Source organism: Xyrauchen texanus, chromosome 33, assembly GCF_025860055.1.
Source record: "Xyrauchen texanus isolate HMW12.3.18 chromosome 33, RBS_HiC_50CHRs, whole genome shotgun sequence".
Taxonomy (NCBI): domain Eukaryota; kingdom Metazoa; phylum Chordata; class Actinopteri; order Cypriniformes; family Catostomidae; genus Xyrauchen; species Xyrauchen texanus.
The window spans coordinates 15066353-15090290 of record NC_068308.1 but is presented as its reverse complement, the minus strand read 5'-3'; the positions used below and the strand labels follow the sequence as shown (position 1 = coordinate 15090290).

The 23938-nt window shown below is 37.8% G+C and overlaps 1 protein-coding gene across 2 annotated transcripts in view; it reads right to left on the bottom strand.

Moving 5' to 3' along the window:
• Positions 1-2148: 2148 nt before the first annotated feature.
• The window catches only part of spag9b (sperm associated antigen 9b), a 72933-nt gene continuing 51143 nt past the window's right edge, over positions 2149-23938 (bottom strand). Inside the window, exons 6-29 of one of the 2 annotated variants that reach the window (XM_052102445.1) lie at positions 22865-23075; positions 21614-21707; positions 21269-21390; positions 20243-20300; positions 18482-18634; positions 18319-18370; positions 18002-18132; positions 17826-17882; positions 15010-15186; positions 14536-14665; positions 13760-13852; positions 13506-13679; positions 11017-11188; positions 10621-10827; positions 10088-10271; positions 9836-9958; positions 9585-9665; positions 9424-9491; positions 9115-9263; positions 8670-8841; positions 8467-8580; positions 5630-5806; positions 5263-5394; positions 2149-5177 (exon numbers count right to left, since the gene is read on the bottom strand). In XM_052102445.1, coding sequence (XP_051958405.1) covers positions 5059-5177; positions 5263-5394; positions 5630-5806; positions 8467-8580; positions 8670-8841; positions 9115-9263; positions 9424-9491; positions 9585-9665; positions 9836-9958; positions 10088-10271; positions 10621-10827; positions 11017-11188; positions 13506-13679; positions 13760-13852; positions 14536-14665; positions 15010-15186; positions 17826-17882; positions 18002-18132; positions 18319-18370; positions 18482-18634; positions 20243-20300; positions 21269-21390; positions 21614-21707; positions 22865-23075 — 3150 coding nt within the window. In that variant the 3' untranslated portion in view covers positions 2149-5058. The remainder of the gene's footprint in view (positions 5178-5262; positions 5395-5629; positions 5807-8466; positions 8581-8669; positions 8842-9114; positions 9264-9423; positions 9492-9584; positions 9666-9835; positions 9959-10087; positions 10272-10620; positions 10828-11016; positions 11189-13505; positions 13680-13759; positions 13853-14535; positions 14666-15009; positions 15187-17825; positions 17883-18001; positions 18133-18318; positions 18371-18481; positions 18635-20242; positions 20301-21268; positions 21391-21613; positions 21708-22864; positions 23076-23938) is intronic. The other variant, XM_052102446.1, reaches the window with a different exon arrangement.

The window sequence follows — 23938 nt, the reverse complement described above, 5'->3', positions numbered from 1 at the left end:
TGCAACAATTTCTTTGCTTGTGAGGCCATTTTGATGCAACGCAATGATGGCTGCACATCTTTCTTTAGAGGTAACCATTGCCAACAAGAACACAATGATTGGAAGCCCTTCTTCCCTCCTTTTATAGCAATCAGTCTGCTCTTATAATCCAATCAGAATGATAGAGTGATTTCACCTGACTAGTACTCATTCACACTTTCCCAGGTGCTGCTGATATGATTAGTGAAATGATGTTAGCTGGTCATTTTGTGCCAGGACCAAAAAAAGGTGAAACTTTGTGATAAAGTTCATTTTTGTGGCCAGTGAAGCTTTTTGCATTTATTTAAAATGCGTCTGATCACTCTGCACAATAATCTAGAAACAATGTAAATCAACACCACAACAACTGAAGCAGAAAACTTTGCGAAACACAAAATGTATGTCACTACCAATGCTTTTGGGAAGGGCTGTATACATATGTATGGGTAAGTTTGCTTTAGTTTAAGATTTAATTAGTTTTTGCCCAGTTCAATATCATTGTGGAACATCATTCATCTGCTGGGAACAAAGTTTTCCCCCCACTCTGAATTCAGAGCTCCCTCCATTGTTATTGAATACTTGGGTGCTGATTCAGAAGTTCAATAGTGTGGTATTTCAGAACATGTACTGTGTACCCAACCAGCAGCCAATCAGAGAAGGGGGAGGACCACCACCTTCCCTGAGTGAAAGTAATTTCAAAGGGAATAAAGTGGTGGCACACTACTGCCCCCATGTGTCATTACTTATTCCCATCATTAATAATAAAAAATAAATATCTTTTCTCACAACTAACTTCTCTTTTAGGAGCTATTTTTGCTATTATTTTTAACCAACAACAGGTGATTTTTAGTAAATGATCGAAGGTTACTAGCAGAGTAAAGGTGTTGTTCATCACATAAAATGGGCATGATCCACTAGGTTTGACTACCATAAATTGTCCAAATACTTCAATCTTCATTTTGTAGAGTAGTTCTATAGTTTAATCATTTTAAATATAGCTGCCTTCAAGTGCACTTGGGAAGATCCTATGTAGCCTATGAGTTGGATGCATTCAAGTTAAAATCAAAGAAGCAGCTAAACTAAAACAAATACACATAAGATTATGGTAAAATCTATATTTTTTCTGTTGTACCGGTGAAAAAGCATAAGCGAATTTACCAGCATGAATTTACACAACCTGTATGGTTTATTAATGCTTGGTCTCTAGAAGATTATGTAATTATTAATAAAACAATCATTAGCTTATTCACAAAAAAATGAGTCATTACATTTTATTGACTAGAATATCTGTTGCTGCATTATTTATGTGCTCGGAACTCATAATCATTGCTGAGTAGTAGCAGATTACATGTAATCTAGATTTTGTAATCAAAATACAAAAATCAATTTCTTAGGATAATCAGATTAAATTACATTTAAACACTTGTACACTGTTTTTTCTTTAATAAAAAACTGTATCCTTTATCTAAGTGGTAAAAGACTTGGTGACTTTTCCTCCACTAGTTATCCAAAAACACACACGGCAAAACAAATCTGGACTTGATTCGATAAGTGTAAAGGGTCGTAAACCAACACTTGTGTTCCAGGTCATTTTTGACTCGCCATAAGAAGTGAATGGGAAATACTAAAATACAACCCTAACCATTACAAAAACATGTGCACATCACTAGATTTGAATATCAACATCAAAAAAGAGTTTTTATTTTTTTTTACTGATGAGGATATCTGACCATCACAGGCCTCAACAAACCTGTCTCTAATTATACCAAACATACCACACAGGCTGAAGTCTGAGTCTGACTCCTGTGTGCCAAAGTTTATGCTAGAATTTTGATGTTTGATATAAATGACAGGTAACAAAACAATACCTGTTTTTCCTTTGTTACACAACCAGACTTGACTGTGGTGCATTGTCATGTTTGACTGGACATTAGAGCATCATTAAGAAATCTGACACTTCAACACAAGTGGTTTAGAAAAAAAATGCTACAATTAGACAAATAACTGTTTTTTTTATGTCTAAATATACAGCTCAGGAAAAAATTGAGACTACTGCCAAATTATGTTTCTCTGGATGTACTATAGGTATGTGTTTGAGTAAAATTACTGTTTTATTCAATAAAGTACTGACAACATTTCTCCCAAATAAATAAATATTGTAATTTAAAGCATTTATTTGCAGAAAATGACAACTGGTCAAAATAAAAATATGCAGTGTAATGCAAAGAAAACAAGATAATATTCATTTTTAAACAACACAATACTAAAGTTTTAACTTGAAGAGTTCAAAAATCAATATTTTGTGGAATAACAATGATTCTCACAGCTTTCATGTGTCTTGGCATGCTCTCTGCCAGTCTTTCACATTGCTGTTGGGTGACTTAATGCCACTCCTGGTGCAAATTCAAGCAGCTTGGATTTGACTGATGGTTTGTGGCCATCTATTTTCCTCTTGATCACATTCCAGAGGTTTTCAATGGGTTTCATGTCTGGAGATTGGGCTGGCCATGACAAGGTCTTGATCTGATGCTCCTACATCCACACCTTGATTGACCTGGCTGTGTGGTATGGAGCATTGTCCTGCTGGAAAAAACAATCCTCAGTGTTGGGGAACATTGTCAAGAGCAGAAGGAAGCAAGTTCTCGTCCAGGATAAGCTTGTACGGTACATGGCTTGATTCATGTGTCCTTCACAAAGAAGAATCTGCCCGATTCCAACCTTGCTGAAGCACCCCCAGATCATCACCGATCCTCCACCTGCTCATTTAATGATTAGACGGAGACCTGGAGAGGCCATCAAGCCAGTGTCTCGCACCCACTTTGAAATTTTGTGGAGGATCGATGATGATCTGGGGGTGCTTCAGCTGAAAACACTGCAACTTTTTTGTTACATTCACCAATTGTCATTTTCTGCAAATAAATGCTCTAAATGACAATATATTTATTTGGAATTTGGGAGAAATGTTGTCAGTACTTAGGATAAAACAAAAATGTTCACTTTACTCAAACACACACCTATAAATAGTAAATCCAGAGAAACTGATCATTTTGCAGTAGTCACATTATTTTTTTTCAGAGCTGTATATCCAATGCATCACCGAAAGTAATCAGATTAGATGGCCCAAGATATTACATTAGTTTAACATTTAAATCATGAAATTTGTAATCAGCATCAGATCAGTAACCAGCAACACTCTATAATTACTATATTTTCAACACACATTAAATGTGAAATGTCTTGATTAAAAAGTGTGCTTGTGCTATCTTTCTTTAAAAATAAATGCCACTAGGTTTGATATTTTTTAATGAAATGCAATGACATTTATGCATTTTTGGCTCTCCAAAACTGTATAGTGGGACGTCAAATGTATTTGAACAAACAATATGATATGAAGGTTTACTTGAAGATGTTCAAATATTACTGTTTTGTAAATTGTTGCAGGGACAGATGCTATCTACTGTATTCAAAATGTAATTACTGTTGTCTTAAAATCATAATGTAATTGATTCCATTAACAACAATAGTAAAAAAAAAAAATTAAATGCCCCCCAAATCTGTCAGTTTAATAGACTTCTAAAAGTATAAGGCTAAGATAGATTAGGGGAAATAATAAACATACTGTAAGGACACAAGCATCATAGGAATCTGACAACATTATGGGACAGAGCACTCTTCCCTTTGCACCCACCTACAAAATGCTGTACAAAACACATTCATCTACACCACATAAACACACACTCTCCTTTAAAAATAGTGCATAGCTTCGAAAAGGTACATTTCTGAAGTAAATTATTTAGACTGATTCACTCACATCAATCAGCCTCAAAGAAGTGATTTACATTAAAAATCGCTGTAAGAAATCATATCCAAGACATCTACATTTCATATACATACGCTTTTTTATATATTTATATTCAAATGTACAATGTTACATTCTGAACTGCAAAGGCTCATTCATAGAAATAAATACTGCAATGACTACTTTGCAATATGAAGTCATCTCTGCTCTCGTGGAGAGGAGGAACAACTGCAAACGAAGCACTGCACCTCTACTGCAAGCAGAACAGCGGTGCAGCATCAGCACACTGGCTGACTATTGGTGGAGCACGGAGGCCTGTGATTAGAGATTAAAGTCTAAAAGACAAAATGTACAAAAGTGTCATAAAAATATGCTTTTGCCTCTGCATGTTTATCTACACACTAAGTCAAAGGAATACCGTTCCTTCGAAAAACCGTTCTAGTGTTAAAAAGGTCAGTGAACGTGAAGAACATGTGATGTTTCTGACAGTGGTACATGGTCAAGATAGAACTGCATAACAAAGGAGTGTAAAAATGCCTTTGATTATGATTTTAAGTTTTTGTTGGAAGTCCATCAACGGGGTTATCAAAACATTCTTTTTTTTTCTGTATCCTTTGGTAACTGAAACATTCAAATTGATATTAAAGTCCACACACTGAGGATACTGCATCACAGTATTTTATAGAAACCCTACACATCTTAAGTGGGACTGATGCAAGGATTGAAAAAGCACTTTGTGCAAATTGTCTTTCACTTGCTTGTATTTTCCTTCCTTTCCCCACAAACAAATAGTTGCATGGTGCACTGTGGCCAGAGTTAAGCATTGTACCTTCTGCTGCCATCCTATAAAATAGAATAGGAATGGAAGTACTGAAAATCCATATCCAATATTATTTCCAATCCAACAGCTTCCTGTTTGTGTGGATTCTCTATTTGTTTAAAGGAAGAAGGGTAAAATAGTCAGAGCTGTTTGTATTGCCAAAGACGATGTGCAAAAAGCTTCTGTTACCTTCATTCATAATGCAAAGACAAACAGAATTTAAGCTAAACATACTTCTAATGGAAACTGTGATCTGTATGACAAATAATATAAGCCAATGCTTCAAATATCTTAAATAAAGCAAAGCTGAATGAAAAAGTTCCAAAGCACAAGGAAAAAATCATGAAAATATAAAGTCAACAGTCTGAAGTGGGGTGAGCTTCTTTTGGATATTGCAAAGACCGAAATGAAGTGAAATAAGTCACTCCTCATTGGGCATGACCTGCCACACGATAAGGTGACTACGTTCAGCTTTGGCCAGGAAGGGCTGTAGCTTCAGGGTGGGCTCAGCCAAATTTTCAGTGTCCCCTGCCTCATCCCCTACAATATGAAGGAGAAAGGAGAATGTGTGAGTGCTCACAGCAGTATGAAAATGTGGGCACCAGGAAGCATGTGTGACTCTCACCCATCCTGAAGTCAATGTAACCCTCCCCTCCACTCATGACCAGGACAGACTTGACCTGCTCTGGCGTGGTCGACTCTGAAGACTTGTCAGAACCAGCCTCACCCCCTGAACCTGAAGACGGGACCACCTGACCTGAAATGCAGGAAAAAACAAATACGTTTATAAAAAAAAGGGTTCCAAGAATTTTTGACCATTGGATTTCCATAAGAATTTTCCAGCTACTCATGATTACTGGATAAGAATTTTTGCATGACATTTCTAGGCCTTGAAACCATAATTTAAACATAAATACTGTTTTAGCCACATATTGTAAGCGAGATGACGAGGCCTCCGGGAGGATCGGTCGATAATTCAGAGGTTAGTCTACCTGGGACAGCAGTGAAGAACTTGACTGCGTCCCTGTGTCCATGGAAACAGAGCTGGGCATGTGCCATGGAGCAAAAAGGCACAAAGGTACCCGGTGTGACTTTATCACTGTTTTCATCACTGTAGACACGGATCGCACTGCCTGGACGATTTGACATTCCTGTTGTAACTTTGGATGCTGTTGGGAGAAACAGAAAATACGCATTTGTAAACATTAAAGGAATAGTTCACCCAAAACTTACAATTAACTCACTCTCGTGTTGTTCCAAACCTGTATGCTTTTATTTATTTCATGCAATAAATAAAAGAGAAAATTTGAACAACCTTCACACAGCTCTTTTCCATACAATGACATGCTACCTTCGTGATGTCATGATTGGTACTTTGGTACCAAGTCGATACTAAAATAAAAAAAAAAGATGTAATGATACCAGTGTTGCTATAGTACCGGTTCAATTCGGTCCCACAAGTTCAGAGTGTCAGACGGCTACATACAAATGCTCACACACTAATTTGAGCGCATGTTCAGATACTTCTTTTATACAGAAATTGACAGTTTATCAAATTTAATTTGTGATATGTCTTAGTGTGAATATTAAACACCAAATTTAATGTAATTAAATAAACGTAGTCTGCATGTACTGCATGCTGCAAAAATAATGTGTTAGGCAGCTCATATGCTGAAAACGCCACATTTTATGAGCATCGCACACTGTGCTCTTTGTAGTTGAGAATACAGCACTCATTTACTGTGACTTGCACAGCACCTGCAGACTGTCTATTTATATAATGAAATCACAGCATTTTGTGCTTCAATAAACACACTGAGACATATAACCAACATCTTATCCAGAATTGTGAAACCTATGTCAAAATCACAGAATCGGTTTTATTTTTTTATTGTACATGTATTCCATATTGTGTGTATTGTTTACTGTATACATTGTATACTATTATTGTGTTGTGTAATTATGTGTACATTAGATATGTAAATTGTGTTGTGTAAATATGTTGTTTATTGTAATTGGGCAATAGGGGCAGTGGTGGCTCAGTGGTTGAGGCTCAGGGTTACTGACCAGAAGGTCGGGGGTTCAAGCCCCAGCACCAACTGTTGGGCCCTTGAGCAAGGCCCTTAACTCCAGGTTGCTCCGGGGGGATTGTCCCTGTAATAAGTGCACTGTAAGTCGCTTTGGATAAAAGCGTCTGCCAAATGCATAAATGTAAATGTAATTGGTATAGGTATCGTCACTGCCATGACTGCTATGTTGCTCGGAACTGCACACAAGGCTTTCACCTACTGTTGCACTTGTGCATATGGTCGTGTGACAATAAAGTGATTTGATTTGATTTTAAATGTAGCCCATATCAGACACAAGTCTGAAAAGCTGACACTCATTAACTGACCCGTGTATAACAAACTCAGACATGTTCATTATTTGAATATGTATAAAGAATTAACTTTTGTTATTAGCAGTTCTTTTTTTTACCAGAATAGGACACTTAATGAATGTCTAATAAAATATCCGCAAGTGATGGAAGACCAGATGGATAAGTAATTTTAAATAAAGTAACTTACACTCGCACGGTGGAATTTAATTAACATTAATGCTCAAGAATGTTATATTATGAGTGAGACATCATAAAAATCGAAGGACAGACAATTCGATAAATTAATTAATTAAATAAGAATTTTTTTTTATTGAAATGAAAGGTTTTAAACCATAACAGGCATATTACGCGGTAAACCACATGCAGTGGTGGTGGCGTAGGGGGCTAAAGCACATAACTGGTAATCAGAAGGTTGCTGGTTCAATCCCCACAGCCACCACCATTGTGTCCTTGAGCAAGGCAATTAACTTCAGGTTGCTCCAGGGGAATTTCCCTGTAATAAGTGCACTGTAAGTCGCTTTGGATAAAAGCGTCTGTCAAATGCATAAATGTAAATGAAAACCAAGCATGCAAGGTATGAATGTTGAGTTATATTGATGTTAAAAAAAATCACATTAAATCTGACCTGGCTGTTCACACTTAATGCACATCGGGAACATTTTTTATTCGAATCTGATCTGAGGTTTAGGCCACATTCACCTGTGGTGTGAATGTAGCCAAAATCAAAAGTTTGATTCAAAATAAAAGCTAGACGTGATATTTGAGATATTGCGAAATATTATTACTAGTGTTTAGTATTATTATTATTATTATATATATTGTAAAGCAAGAGTGCTGTTGTACTGAATATAAGTTTTTTTATCAATGTTTTCATTTATAATGTCATCCTGTGTTGTGCAGCACTTGATCTGCCAAAAATAAGAACAATGTTGTGTTTTAGATTATGTTGTAAGGAAATTTACTGAAGCACTTCATTAAAAAATTTTTTTATTGTTTTGTTGAAAAATCAATTGATCTGTTTTAATTTTAATAAAGTTTGGATAAATTTGGTTAGACACAATTTGAATGATGATGAAATGGGGGGGGGGTGTTACTTAAAGGAAGGAAACTTCCTACTTGAAGGAAATATTCTATTGTTTTAATTAATCATTTACATTGAAGTAAAACATTTTAATATTCTAAAGGAGTTTGTTTAATAGCATATTACATATGTTTTCTGTGGTTTCGAAAGTGGTATTGAGAATCGTGAAATTGTACTGGTATCGTTACCGACTAATGAAATGTTGGTATCGTGACAACACTACATATGGCTTAAGAAGACTTGGAATATAGTGGACAAATCATGTTTTTTTTCTTTCACTGTCTACTTTCCTTTTATGCTCCACAAAAAAATAACAATATAATGATAACATGACTTGACACATTATGTTCAACAAACTGCTGACATACGCTCTGATAGAGGGATGGAGATGATGACGCCATTTCCTGTTCCGACCCACAGGCGGTTACATGACACCATCAGGGCGGTGATCCTCACGAAGGAGAAGCCCAGCTTACCAGTCCCTGTGAAACATATAATAACATTATTTAGCCTGGGAGTGAATTTAATTTACTTCAATGCTGTGAAGTCCTAGTGGAGTCATAATCCTCACCCAGCATCTTGCTGACGTAGGGCTCAATGTCTACGTCCTGCAGATGCTGGTACGTGTGTGCGTGGAACAATCGGAGGGTTGAGTCCAGACGGATAGACACCCAGATGCCATCCCCATCCCATGCCAGCTGTCTCACCTGGCTCTCCTTACGAGGGTGGGCATCAAAGGCCTTCTATACATGGGGAATGGAATGAAAAACGCATGAATATATTATACAAAATTTATTTGATGTATAGTTATGCATATATCAGCTTTTTTTGGGAAAGTTTTTGAGTGTGCAATCACACCAAATCAGATTTTTTAATCAGAACTATTTGTATCATAATTTGCGTTTTGACAGTGGCTTCTATAGATGAAAAAAAATCAATTTAATGCTTGATAAACGGTGACCTCAAAAAAAAAAAAAAAAAAAAAACATAGAAAGGTTTTCATCTAGCTATCATACCTCTATCTTCATGGCTTTGGGCTGCACCACAAAGATCTTGTTCCTGTAGCCACACCAGACCTTGTCATGCACTACAGTCATACAGCGGATAGAGTGATGTGGTCGGCCCAGATCTAATAGGTGGTAGTTGGTCAAATCCCATTGGCCATCTGTAACAACACAAATATCTGTTATTATAACAGCACTTCCTCTGGTATAGTATGGCCAGATACATATGTATCAAGGGTGAGAAATCAATGTTATCTATGCGGTTTTACATATGGCAATTAATATCTCTAAGAAACAGGATTGCATGGGCTTTGGTCTTACCAACACCTCTGTGGAAGATTGCAAGTGTGCCATCTGCCAAAGCTACCAGAACACGTCCTTTTACATGACTTCATAGGAGAGAATGAAAGAGAAAGTGTAATTAGCAGCTGTCTTTAAAGTATGTAAATATATCTACAGTAAATGATTCTTTGTGTCCTTACACAATCCCCAGGATGGAATCCTTTAATTTGATAGAGTGAAGGCACTTCCTCCACTGTGCCACAGAAGAGTGCACGTACACGCTGCAACATAACATGAGGAACAAATGCACAAATCTCCATTTAAGGTTCTATAACATAAAATAAAAACCCAATCTGTCATCACTACTTTAGTTTTATACAATTCTAAACAAAAGCAATATGTCTCCGATTACTGTTGGAAATATGAACTGGCAGGTTGGAAGTCCACATACCAGCCGTTCTGGGCCCCCAACCACATGGTGGGCAGGACGCTGCTCATCTTGCTAGCCTCCTCTCTCATTAGGTCCTGCTCCTCAGGCACTGGGCTCACACCATCCTTCACCAGATCACACTCCCTAAAGCAGCCAGGAGCATGACATTACACTAACACACATCTGAATACTCATCTGATCCTCAAGTAGCACTCTAAAACTATAGACTGAGTGACTTGACGTGCTATGTTAGCACACATGACTGGTACACACCTCTGTGTGTAGGTGAGTGGTGTGTCTCTGCTGTTCTGCACCCCTAGTGGGTCAGTGAAGACATGTTCTGTGTAGATTCCCGGTTGGCTCTCATCTGCAGGCGTGTTGCTGCTGCTCTCGGTGGCCTCCAGAGCTTCTTCTGCTGCAGTTACTGCATCCTTCCTATACTGCCCCAAAACCTCATCTAAGTGGACCAGATATTTAAGGTGAAATCAGGGTGTTTAGTCAACATGAGAAAAAGTTTGCAATCCATTTTACTTCCATAATCTCATTACTAAAGAGGTAAACTTATAGCATGAAGTGGTCAAACTCGCCAAATATGCAACCTTTTGGCTAACAGTCCAGATCTTTAACATCCAGGGTACACCACCCTTTGCAATTAAACATTTTTCTCTATGTTATTATCTCTATGCAAACTAAAAGTAAATAGCACCTCCCATTGCAACAATATATATATATATATATATATATATATATATATATATATATATATTACTGTAATTAGATGGAAATGGGGGTAGAGTCTGCATTACCGGAGTCTGTGGGTTCTATGGAGTTTGTGCAGACAGTTTGAGGGATAGCCACAGATCCTTCTGTAGAGCAGCCCACTACAGTAATGCCCTCCAGACATCCATCAGAGCCAGTAGAGCTACTGTTAGCTGCACTGTTGACTTTAGAAGCCCCTTCACCACTGTCTGCAGCCACCTCCTCTCCAGCAGGGTAATCTGTCTCACGCGCACCTGTTGTTGAGAAACAAACTAATAAAAGCATGCTCAACATCCAGAGACAACACAAACAGAACTTGTTAAAATCAACAGCACTTGTGTATATTACAATAATCTATAAAACGTATTTAATTGCATTCCATCTTTCCAGTTATGACACAACTATAATACGATTTTAATGGAGTTGCATTTGTATTTTCTGACCGGGCACGCTGGCGATGCAAAGAACATGAGAGTTGCAGACGAAAAAGCTCTCAAGGATGTTTCCAGGCTGGTTAGCGTCAATGACCATGACTTTAGTGGTGGGGTGTGTGGTGGTGCAGATCCACACCAGGCTGGAAAGTTCGTCCTGGTGCCTTAGTTCCTTCTCCTGATCCTAAACGCAAGCACTCTCAAGCTTAATATCATATGTTTAAATTTAACCACACTACAGGTCCAATATAAAAGGCAAAAGGGATGCATCAACACTTAATTGTTAATGAGTAATGATAATCTCTAGAAAATTTAGAAATGAGCACTCAGCACAACCAATAACAGTAGTAGTACTGATGTATACATAATGTCTGCCAGAAGTAGATGAGGTTTGAGGGTCAATCAAGTTAATTTATATGCATTGCACAGTCTTGTCTGTTACCTGATTCCATTGCATGTACAATAAATACATTGGCAATGAAATCAGCATATTTAGTGGCATTCTTTCAGCATTCTCAGGTATTGTACTTCACACACATAAGCTGTGTTACATGGGTCATTGACAAATGATTGTCAAATGTGATAAAAATTAGAAATCCTTTAAAAATTGTTTAAAAACACATGCTTCAAATTGGTAGAAATGTAATCTGTGTGTACAAGTTGGTTTCAAATTAAAAATAATAATAATAATACAGTTTATAGCTTTTTTTCACAAACCAAAATGGATTTAATGGCTTTAAAAATGTCAAGTGGTGTACTGGAGGTATTTAAATATTTTCCTTGCACCTTGAATACACCTGGGGGTACAACTTAATTATTAATTTAAAAAAAGCATTCCAACACATTTTTTAATTTTACAATTTTTTTTTGAGTCGCACATATCAAGAAGCTGTCTTAGGGCTACTCCATTTGACCTGAACAAAATGTGCCTTTTCATAAGTGACAAAATATATGAAATCTTTTAAAAACATACAGCCATGAAGATCTAAAGCGGTCCTCTCTGTTTTATGGGTTCTTTTGTCAAATGACAACAGAATAGCTTCACACACTGAGCACTTTATTAGGAACACTATGGTCCAAATAAAGAGCGAGATGTGGTCTTCTGCTGTTGTAGGCCATCTGCCTCAAGGTTTGACGTGTTGTGCATTCTGAGATGCTATTCTGCTCACTACAATTTTACAAAGTGGTTATCAAAGTTACCATAGCATTTCTGTCAGCTCAAACCAGTCTGGCTTTCCTCCATTGATCTATCTCTTCAACAAGGCAAAATACACCAACTAAGCATTTTATTAGGAACACCATAGTTAAATTGGTAGAGCCTCCCTTTGCTCTCAAAAACAGCCTAAATTCTTTGTGGCATGGATTCCACAAGCTGTTGGAAATGTTCCTTTGAGATTCTGGTCCATGTTGACATGATTGCATCACACAATTTCTGCAGATTTGTCAACTGCACATTCATGCTGCAAATCTCCTGTTCTACCACATCCCAAAGGTGTTCTATTGGATTCAGATCCGGTGACTGGGAAGGCCACAGAACAACAGTGAACTCATTGTTACGTTCATGAAACCAGTTTGGGATGACTTCTGCATTGTGACATGGTGCATAATGATGCTGGAAGCTATTAGAAGATGGGTAAAATGTGGCCATGAAGGGATGCACATGGTCAGCAACAAAATCAAACAGGCTGTGGCATGCAAACGATGATGGTTTGGTATTAATGGGCCCAAAGTGTGTCAAGAAAACATTCTCTATGCCATTACACCACCACCACCACCAGTCTGCACTGTTGACACAAGAAAGGTTGGGTCCATGGACTCATGCTGTTGGTGACAAAGTATGACCCTAATATATTTGTGTGCCACAGCAGAAATCGAGATTCATCAGACTAGACTACGTTTTTCCAGTCTTCAACAGTCCAGTTTTGGTGAACCAGTGCCTACTTCAGCCTCAGCTTTCTGTTCTTGGCTGACAGAAGTGGAACCCGACATGGTCTTCTGCTGTTGTAGCCCATCCGCCTCAAGATTTGAAATGCTGTGCATTCTGAGATGCTATTTTTCTCACTACAACTGTACAGAGTTGTTATCTGAGTTAAATGAAGCTCCTGACCCATATTTGCATGATTCTATGCATTGTTCTGCTGCTACAAGTTTGGCTGATTAGATAATCACATAAAAAAGTAGCTGTAGAGGTGATACTAATAAAGTTCTCAGTGAGTTTATGTTTGAAGAGAAAAAGACTAATGTGCAATGAGCAGCCCTATTTATATCTAATTTTTTTTTTAAATATACTGTATATCGATAATCATCTGGAATATTTTGGGATTATCGATGCGCGAAAAAAACATTGATCCCAAGCCTATTAGATGTGTATTCAAGTTATTGCTTAAAAGTTAATTGCATTTTTTATATATTTTTGAATAATTAATAGATCCGGAACAAAAAAACGACAGTTACATCATTGACCAACATGTGACTCTTATCTGGGGGGAGGAATGTCTTACCTTAAGTTCTTGATCCAGTCTGTCCAGACTGCTTTGAGAGCCTATTTTTTGCCTGGGGCTGAGGGGACCATGCTCTCCTCCAGACACATCTTTATAGAATACACTCGCTCCCACAATGGATCCCCCATCACGTGTCTTTCCACCCGACAGATTCACTCCTGCTGCGCACCACAGCTACACACACAAAAACAAATGTCAACACGCAGATAAATGTTGATGTCAGAAACTATAATATATAAGAATACTTCTCTCACCTTCATAGAAGCATCTTTCTCATCTAAAGGTCGGAGATAGACAGGCACTGGCAGATTTTTAACCTTATCATCTGCTTGTCCACCATTGGCAACCTTTCAAAAGAGAATAGGGCTGCTTGAAGAATAAAATGCTTTCTATAACCACTTAAATATAAAAAAACAAACTACGAACATCAAGCTTTTCATTGTGACCTTTGCTTTCAAACACCATTTCGTAACCAGGATCCATTGTAAAGTTTTTTTTGTCATCACTGAAAGTCAAAAATGTATTTGATATTTAAAAGTGAAATGTATAACTTCGGTACCACTAGCAGCATGCAACAAAATGGCAAAAATTATGACTATTCAAACAGGCTTCCAAAACATTCCTCCCATCTGTTGTAGGACAAACACACCCACCCCAAACTTGTGCCACTGGTTAAGTCAACATTGCTATATTGGCCCACTCAAAAAAGTTGTTTAATAGTGTGACAAAGCCACATATTATTTACACTTTAGGGGAAATCAACCAACAAATGGCTTTCTTGTAGTTGTGGTATTTTACCATAAAATTCCATAAATCAATTTAAAATAAAGCTAGGTGGAGTTGGATTTTGGACCAATGAGATTTCATTGTGGGCAGAGATGTAAAGGCATGACGCAACTAAAAACACAGAAATCCAACCGAAAAAAAATTCAGTTGGTTAGGAAAACAACTCAGATTAACACAAAACTGATTTATTGCTGGTTGCTTTATTATGTTGTGACTGGTAAGGACATGGTGTCAGAGACATTACCTTGAATTTTGGAGGTAAACTCCATCCATAGGCCTGCATCCTGCCATCCTCTTTCTGTACATGAGCCTTCACTTGCCTGTACTGAGCTCTCTTCTGCTCTCGACGTGACACTACATTCTCTACCTCGGCCCTGCACAACAAACAGAAACAGATAGTTGTTAACAGGCTCCATTTGAAAACCTACATAGGCAACTGCCTTCCAAGGCATCATCTTTTCTGACATAAATGAAACCTCAAAAGTGACTTATTTGGAATGCTCAACATAGGCAGCAACATAGACGTATAGTTCATGCAAGTAGCTTTTATCACAGGAATTGCACAGGAGACAGTTTGCCACTAGCATGTTGCTAAGTTAACAATTAAATATATTAATAAGCATCATTTTTATTTTGTTAATACTTTGAAGTGCTTGAATCAGAGACGTTGTGTAGGGGTGGAATCTTTGAATAAGAGTTCATGGATGAAGTCACTCACTCCTCATTGAGGAAGTCAAAGGCTTTGGATTTGTCACTAGGCAGCTGAGCGAGGGTGCTGCTCCTCTTCTTCACTGAAGGGACGACCTGCGAAGTTGGGGCGTTGTACTTCAAGTTAACAGGTGCTTCTGGTTTCTTTGCTGCCGTGCTGGAGGACGAACTGAAGAGCCTGCTGAAACTGAGGTATGGGGGAGAGAGGGAAAGACGACACAGAGAGACTCATATGCAGACACAAGCGGCAGCAGCTGTGTTAGAGATCACAGGTTAACAGTTATGGGGTTGTAGGGTCAATTCCCAAACATCAGCCATGCCCCTCACACAGCTTAGCCAAACCCTATCATTCCAACCATCCAAATATCCAACCACAAAACATGCAGATACCACATGCTAACTAGAGATGCACTGATACCAATTTTTGAAGACCGATACACGTACCAAGTTTTAGGTATCGGCCGATACGAGTACCGATAAGAGCAGTTTGGTGTTTTTTTATACGTATTCCATTCAATTTGTATTTGATATCTTGGTACAGTAATAGCCATATTAGCGTTTTCAGTAATTAAAAATTACAATTCAGGCACGTTTACCATGATGTAGCTTACCTTTAAAAGTAAACCAGCTAACACGTATGATATGTTATTCTTGTTTAAAGGTGTTATTTTAATGCATATTGTTCTGGGCATTCATGGAGTGGGCAATTCAGCTTTAGTATTGATTGATTGTTCTGACCTGTTTTGTTGAACCTGACAGAGTTCGACGTTCATTTCATTGTTGTTGGGTAGAGAGAGGGAGAAGTCTCATATGTCATGTGAAGATGGATAAAATAAAATAATTTTCATTCTTTCTTTTCTTGCTGTTTAAAATGAAGGAAAACATTTGAAATTATCCGTTCAAAAAATCATGGATTACTGATAAACGCTTATGAAAGCGATCTCTCGCTCAACCACACAAGCGTGTGGAGAAAGAGAGAGACAGAGTGCGTGCTGCGTAAAAGAAGCAGCATATACAGAACTGTGCAAATGTCTTAGGCATATAAGATGTGTCAATAAAACATTTGTCATAAGATGGTTATTTATATCTTCAGCTTTTGTGTGTAAATAGGAAATATACATTTTGGACTCCCAAACTTTCCTTTTGCAAGAACAGGGAGCCCTGCAACAGATGGCATGGCCTATACAGAGCACAGAGTCAGTCTGGGATTAAATGAAGAGAACGAAGCAATTGACAGAGCCTAAATAGAAGAACTGTGGCAAATTCTCCAAGACGCTTGGAACATCCTATCTGCCAACAACCAAGAAAAACTGTGTCCAGGTGTACTTAGGAGAATTGGTGCTGTTTTGAAGGCAAAGGTTGTCAAACCAGATATTGATTTAGCTTTTTTCTTACTGGACTTTGACATTAATTGATAAATAAAAATGCCATTATGTTTTGAAGAAATCCTTACAATGCAACATTTTTCACAAGTGCCTAAAACATTTGCACAGTACTATTTATCAGGTAAAGTTGGATAAAATGAAAACTGATATTCTAGATTTAAATGGTTTAAACACCAAACTGATTCTCATGTTTTCAAACTGCTCTTAGAAGTGCCATGCATGGCATATGCAATCATGTCATTGCGTTAATGTACTCGTACTCTTAAATATGAAATTATGACACCAATACCAAGTACAAGAATTTATCCCCCTTATATGTACTACCAAGTAGTATCAGTGCATCTCTTAGGCTAACAATTCGATCACTACAAACAAACCTTCTTTAACCACAAAACACTACCTTTAAATTTAAAGAGATATATTTTCTACTCTCATTTCATCCCATCTCTTGCATGGACCGTATATTAAAGTATTTCATTAATGGAATTATCCAAAAGTTGGCATTATTACATGGTTATTAAAAAAATATATTTTGGATTTTCTAGCAAAAATAACTAGGCTATATTGTGATATATGCTGTTACTGTGCTATAGAATTACTTGTCCAGTCATGTTGATGTAATATCCTGGTCATATCAACCATTCCAATTTGATTCAACTCAGTATCCTCCTTGTGTAAACTGAAATTAAATAAAAAGTAAATCATAAAGGAAGAGCTGTTAACTAAACGTTACCTGAAACCCATGGATAAACCTCTTCTGTTTATCAAAACACACCTTAGTTTACCATAACAATCCTTCTACAAACATTCAAAGATCCATGTCAACAGAGCAACACATCAGGTCAGCTTTATTCCAAGTCTAAACAAACACCCAACATAAGACCTCTCTGTCTAGTAAAGCTCTGTCCCCTGCCCCAACATACCTTCTGCAAACACACAGGACAACATGAACAGGGTTACAGAGAAAAAACAGGAGCACACAAGAGGAGAATGAATGAGTTTAAAATAGATGCAAAACCAAAAATAACACCAAATGCAAAACACCAAGTAGACTGACATGCTCTGGAAACGGCATTTCAAACAAACAAAAACACCCCACATGCTGCTTTCTAATACCGAACTGCCAAATCTTTTAAAAAAAAATCTGTGTAATGAATGCATAAGAGCCATTAGTAAAGTTTATTGTAACCTGTTGGCAGTAAATCCCAGTTAAAGCTTTAACAGAAACACCATTCCCATGTTCAAGACCACATTTTTGGATTGAAGGATCAAACCAAGTGCAAGATTTACTAGCATTTCAAAGATTTTACCTACATCCTAGAAAAAATGAAACAAATGAAATAAAAGTGGAACATAAAATGAGAAGGGGAAACATTGTTTGAATGCCAAACCACACAAACCAACATAACAAACTTTAAGAGAACTAAGAAGGGGAGCTTACAACTGCCAGATACTGGACTTTTTCTTCTCAGTCAAGGCTGGATTCTCTCGTGAAGCTCTATATTGAAGGGAAAAACCCACTTCAGTCAATACAGGGTAAAAAGGTTGAAAGTATGAATCAGTTTGACCATGGTACACACTGCTTGGAGATTTCTAAATGAGATTCTCTTGGCTTACCGTATCATCTCCGTCCACCTGACAGCCTCCTGCAGCTCCATCAGTCTCTCTTTATACTGGTTCCTCTCCATAAGGACACGTGCCATCTCCACTCGTGTAAAGCGCTTCCGCTGGGCTGTGGGCACGTCACTCTGACAGAAGCAATAGAGAGAAAGTTGGTGCTATCATAATACTACATGTTTTATGTGGTATCTTTGAACTCAAAATTTTTTTACTGAAAAATTGAGATGCACCAAGACTTGTTATGGAAATCTGTTTTGACTAAAAATTTTATTGAACTGAAATCAAAATCAATTGAATTATGGAAGAGTGCTTACATCATCTTCCTCCTTTGCCTTCTGATTGGCCTCCTCCATCTCTGCCCGGACTCTAACAGGATGAAAAAAAACAAATAAGTCTTGTGTTGCTGATAAGCTATATCAGCTTATCAGCAACACAAGACTTATTTGCTTATTTGTCTCCATGTCTGAAATGACTAACCTTTTGATTTCCTCCTCCAGCTCCTTGTTCCTCTCTTCTAACTTGTTTTTGGCCTGTTTTAGGACCTCCACCTCTCCCTGAAGGACATCTTTCTCACAGACCAGCTCATCAACACGAGCTATCAGATCATTCTTCACTATATTCAGGGCGTTCCTGCAGCAAATCAGTATTTATTTATCAGTATCTGTTTCTATAATTGTTCTTAATTTATTTTGGCTAATGTTTGCACACCACACTATATGCGGTCTAATCGTGTGGCAACAGTACAATGCTTAAAATTATGCAGATACGGGTCAGGAGCTTAAGTTAATGTTCATATCAATCATAGAATTGGGAAAAAAGTGACATGATTGTTGGTGCCAGACGGGCTGGTTTCAGTATTTCTGGAACTGCTGCTCTCCTAGGATTTTCACGTGCAACACTCTCTAGAGTTTACTCAGAATGGTGCCATAAACAAAAAACATCCAGTGAGCAGTAAGTAGTTCTGCAGATGGAAATGCCTTGTTGATGAGAGAGGTCAACGGAGAAAAGCCAGACTGGTTTGAGCTGACAGAAAAGGCTACGGTAACTCAGATAACCACTCTGTACAATTGTAGTGACTAGAATAGCATCTCAGAGGCGGATGGGCTACAACAGCAGAAGACCACATCGGGTTGCACTTCTGTCAGCCAAGAACAGAAAGCAGAGGCTGCAATGGGCACAGGCTCACCAAAACTGGACAGTTGAAGGCAGAAAAAACGTAGTCAAAAGGATCAGAATTTGCCACCAACAGCATGAATCCATGAACCTAACCTGCCTTGTGTCAACAGTCCAGGCTGGTGGTGGTGTAATGGTGAGGATAATGTTTTTTTGGCACACATTGGGCCAATTAATACCAATCAATAATCGCTTGAATGCCACAGCCCACTTGAGAATTGTTGCTGACCATGTGCATCCCTTCATGGCCATAATTTGCCCATCTTCCAATGGCCACTTCCAGCATGATAATGCACCATGTCACAAAGCAAAAGTAGTCTCAAACTGGTATCATGAATATAACAATGAGTTCACTGTTCTTCAGTGGCCTTCCCAGTCACCGGATCTGAATCAAATAGAATACCATTAGGACGTGGTAAAACGGGAGATACGTGCATGAATGTGTAGCTAACAAATCTGCAGAAATTGTGTGATGCAACAAGGACCAGATACTCAAAATAATGTTTCCAAAAGAATTGAGGCTGTTTTGAGAGCAAAAGGAGGCCCTTCCTCCTTCCCAGTATTAGTATAGTGTTCCTAATAAAGTGCTCAGTGAGTATACATACCTGGTTAGAATGAAATAAATGTATTATTCAAATGCAGTCACTGAAAAAGACCAATCAAGTAATTATGACTTCTGACTTCTTACTCTTAAAGCTGAAGTGTTTAATTTTTGCACCACTAGAGTCACCAAACGGAATTTGCAAATATAATCATTGTTTTCCCGCCCCAAACTCACACCATTGGTGGAAATAATGTTGCGGTGTCAACTGGATGGGCCACTCAATACTAATAGTTGACTTTGCATATTAAGGTGGGAGAAACAATTTCAACAATGAAAGGGAAAAATATACACACATTAGCTTTAAGTCCAGATTTTATACTAAGCACTGCTGTGATTCCTAGCACTGTAGGGGGCAGTACAGGGCTGCATAATGAAGAAATCAGGTTTGATAAGTTTTTGGTGTTTTTCAGCATGCATGAAGTTGTCAGAGGTCAGACTAGTAATATCACACCATGTCTTACTTTGTCTCCAATAGCTGAGTGTTCTCCTGGATCAGGTGTTCAACTTCTCGACCCATACCTTCATGACAACAACATAAAACAAATACAGATTTCCTTTCTTTTATGGTAAGAATACTACAAGTATAATAAACCAGACCTCTGAAACCTCAAATTGCTGTTTAAAGCTATTTCAAAGACAGAATACTTCACCAGAGAATACAAACACGGACATGAAAGAGATAAATAGCAAGAAATCAGTCTTACCAAAGAAATTAAGGTCTAAAAATGTATATGCAAAACAGAGAAAACAATTAGTGAGTGAGAGACAAGTAACACTACTTAGTGACAGCAAAGGAATGAAGTCTACACAAAATATATTCTCAGAGCTTCTATTCAAAGACATTAAGCTGGATAAAATAAAGACCAGTTTTAAAAATACACACCAGAGTACTCGTCTGGGGGACAGAAAAAGCCACGAAATGAAGCACGAAAAATGATGGAGGGAAAACAACATGATTAGATGGATTAGACTGAATGTTAGTGAAAATTGATGAGTTTAAATGAAGGGGTGACATCACTACTAAAGGAAAAGAAATACAATCACAAGAACCAAAAAAGTCAAAAGCACTGGTGAATCCTTACAGAAATAGTTCACCCAAAAATTCTGTCTTCATTTACTCACCCTCATTTAATTTCAAACCAGTATGGCCATTTTCATGTTTACAACTTTTGTAGTCCATTTCCGAGGAAGGCACATTCTTTTTTGTATAGCAACTTAAAAACATCTTATTACTGCAAAACAACTTTTTTCTGATTATGGAACTTGTTTATTTTGGAGTATGAAAGAGTGGCCAGAATATTCACAAAAAATTAACCATTTATGTTCCAAGGAAGAGAGAACGTCATACATGTTTAGAACAACTTGAGGGGGTGTAAATTATGGCATAATTTTAAATTATGGGTAAAATATTCCTTTAAGGTTGGTGTAATCTTGTGGCAGCAGCAAATATCAGAGCCCATTTGAGCTCTGGGTAATTCAAAACTTACCCAGCAGATCAGCACCTTCATCTACATCCCCAATGAGATCAGTTCCTGCGGAGGAGAGCTCCTCAAACAGAGAGTCAGTGTTACGGTTAAAGGCCATGTTCTCTATCCCTTTCGTGGGAGTGCTGGAGAAAGAGAGAGAAACTGAAGTGATGAGCAGAAAAAAGGAGAAAGCTTATCCTTTATATAACTTTCAAATGAAAGAAGGTGAAAAGAGGTTTGAACTGAAGGTAATCCACCTTTAAACTTTGAGAGTAGAAAATGATAGCCTCTTTTGTTCATCACTGGGTAAGCGTGATAAGGGAAGAACTGTGTGTTAATGACTAAATCAGTGTGGATGTATAGTACCTGGACCCTTTGCATCCACTCAGGTCCATGTCTAGTTCTGGTGTGGAATCAATGATCACCTGAACCTCTGACCTCTCTGCCTTCTCACTTTGATCTGTGCCAAAGCACAAATATATCAGATTCTACAATTCATTATGCACAAGACAACAAACTAAGCACTAAATATTGTGACTTGTGTTGCTTTCACACTAAAGATTTTGCTGCAGATCTGGGTTTGAAGCTTGGTTCATTTGATTAGTATGAACAATGTGTTTCATGCTCAAGCTCACACTAAGGAACCACATTTAAAAGGATAGTTCATCCAAAAATTCTCATAATTTACTCACCCTCATGCTAGAGCAGATGTGTATGAATTACTTCTCTGCAGAACACAAAGAATTTTAGAAGAATATCTCTGACAATGCAAGTGAATGGTGACCAGATCTAAAAATCATATAAAAGGCAGCATAAAGTAATCCATATGACTCCAGTGGTTAATACATGTCTCCAAAAACACTGCAATCACTTAAATATTTCAATCCTTTTTTGGGGGGATTAATAGTATAAAAAAAAGAATCTGTTTCTCACCCACACCTATTATATAGCTTCTGAATGCATAGATTAAACCACTGCAGTCATATGGATTACTTTTACGCTGCCTTTATGTGATTTTTAGAGCTTGAAATGTCTGGTTACCATTCACTTGCATTGTCTTCACCCACAGAGTTGAGATATTCTTCTAAAATCTTTGTGTTCTGCAGAAGAAAGAAAATGCTACACATCTGGTAAGGCGTACGTAAATGATAAGAAAATTACAATTTTTGAGTGTACTGTCCCTTTAAATGTGTGGAATAGGAGGTCTGGGGTTAAATTTCCATGGTTGATGTGAATGCAATCTTGAATTGCATTTCATTCTCCATTTGATTACAAATATTTTGCTTTATTGTTTGGTAATACACTTAGATTTCAAGCTTTGTTACTCGTGATGCTGACAAAAGCATTTGGCACATGTAACAGTTTGGAAAAAACACAACACAAAAAAGCAGTCAGTGCAGACATGCTGGGATAAGCGGACAATCAAACTTGGATTTGTACTCAAGCTATTGTACCAAATGTAAAAACGACACAGGTAAGCTCAATGTTTCCTGTATCTTCTACAAAAAGGACATTACTTCTCAAATACAGAACAAAACCCATGTTTCTGACAAGAAGGATGATGAATTTAAGGGCTTCAAGCGATTGCAACATCTCTGCTGCGACACTAATACTCACCTGAAGATGGCGTCTCAGCTGCCAAAGCATCCTGTACTCGGATGTTCTTACTGCTGTCTGGCTTAGCACCGCTGGAATCCAGGTTCCTATTCAGGCCCTCTGCCTCTTCTGCCCGGGGAGGGTCCACTGACGCCATGGCAACATCTGAGGTTGCTGCCGACATGGCCGTGGCTGATTTAGACTCTCCCTTATTAACATCACAAAGTTCATCCTGTGAACAGAACCAGGTGGCATGAAGTGACATAAGTGGCAAACATAGTAATATTAATATAGAAATTCATGATACATTAGTCAGCAAGCACACATATGTTGAGACTGGGCACAATGCATATTAATCATGAAGTCACACAATGGTTCAAATCCAGAAAGCCATCAACCAAGCTCTGCACACCATGTGACATGCACATCCATCTAGAACTTAAAATAAATATTCCAGGTTATTTTCAGTTTCAGGGTCTATACACAGACAAACTTGATCTCTCAGTTTGTATGTGAACGGGGAAGGGTTTGCAATACATATAATGGATTTCAAAAGTATAACAATTAAACATGTTTGCAGCAGTATGGTGTAATAGAATTACTTTAACCCTTTCTTTGCAAATTTAGGTCCTCATGTAATGTAATATCAACTCACGTCATGACCAGCTAACAAAGTAATCCCAGTTACTTTTGCTTTGTATCCATGGCAGAATACCAGGAAGGAATGTACCATTACTATCTGTAAAGCATTGGTGCTGAACTCCACAGGGCTTCCAACAGTAATTACACTGGTAAAGCTAACTAGAAGTTACTAATTTCCTAAAGTAATCTCACCTCAAAAGGATGATTTTGACAACTTTACAGCTCAAGTATCAGACTATTGCCCCAAAAAGATAGAATTTAAGTGCATTAAGAAAAAGACTGAAAGTGTGTGTGACTTTAAACCTATTAATCTAAATGTGTATTACAATAAACATGTTTCCCATTCATTTGTCAAGAGGGATGCATCGATATTGCTGCAACTGACAGAATGCAACAGACGGGGTCCATAGACATTACGTTGAAAACAACCCAGAATATAACCTAGCATTCAAT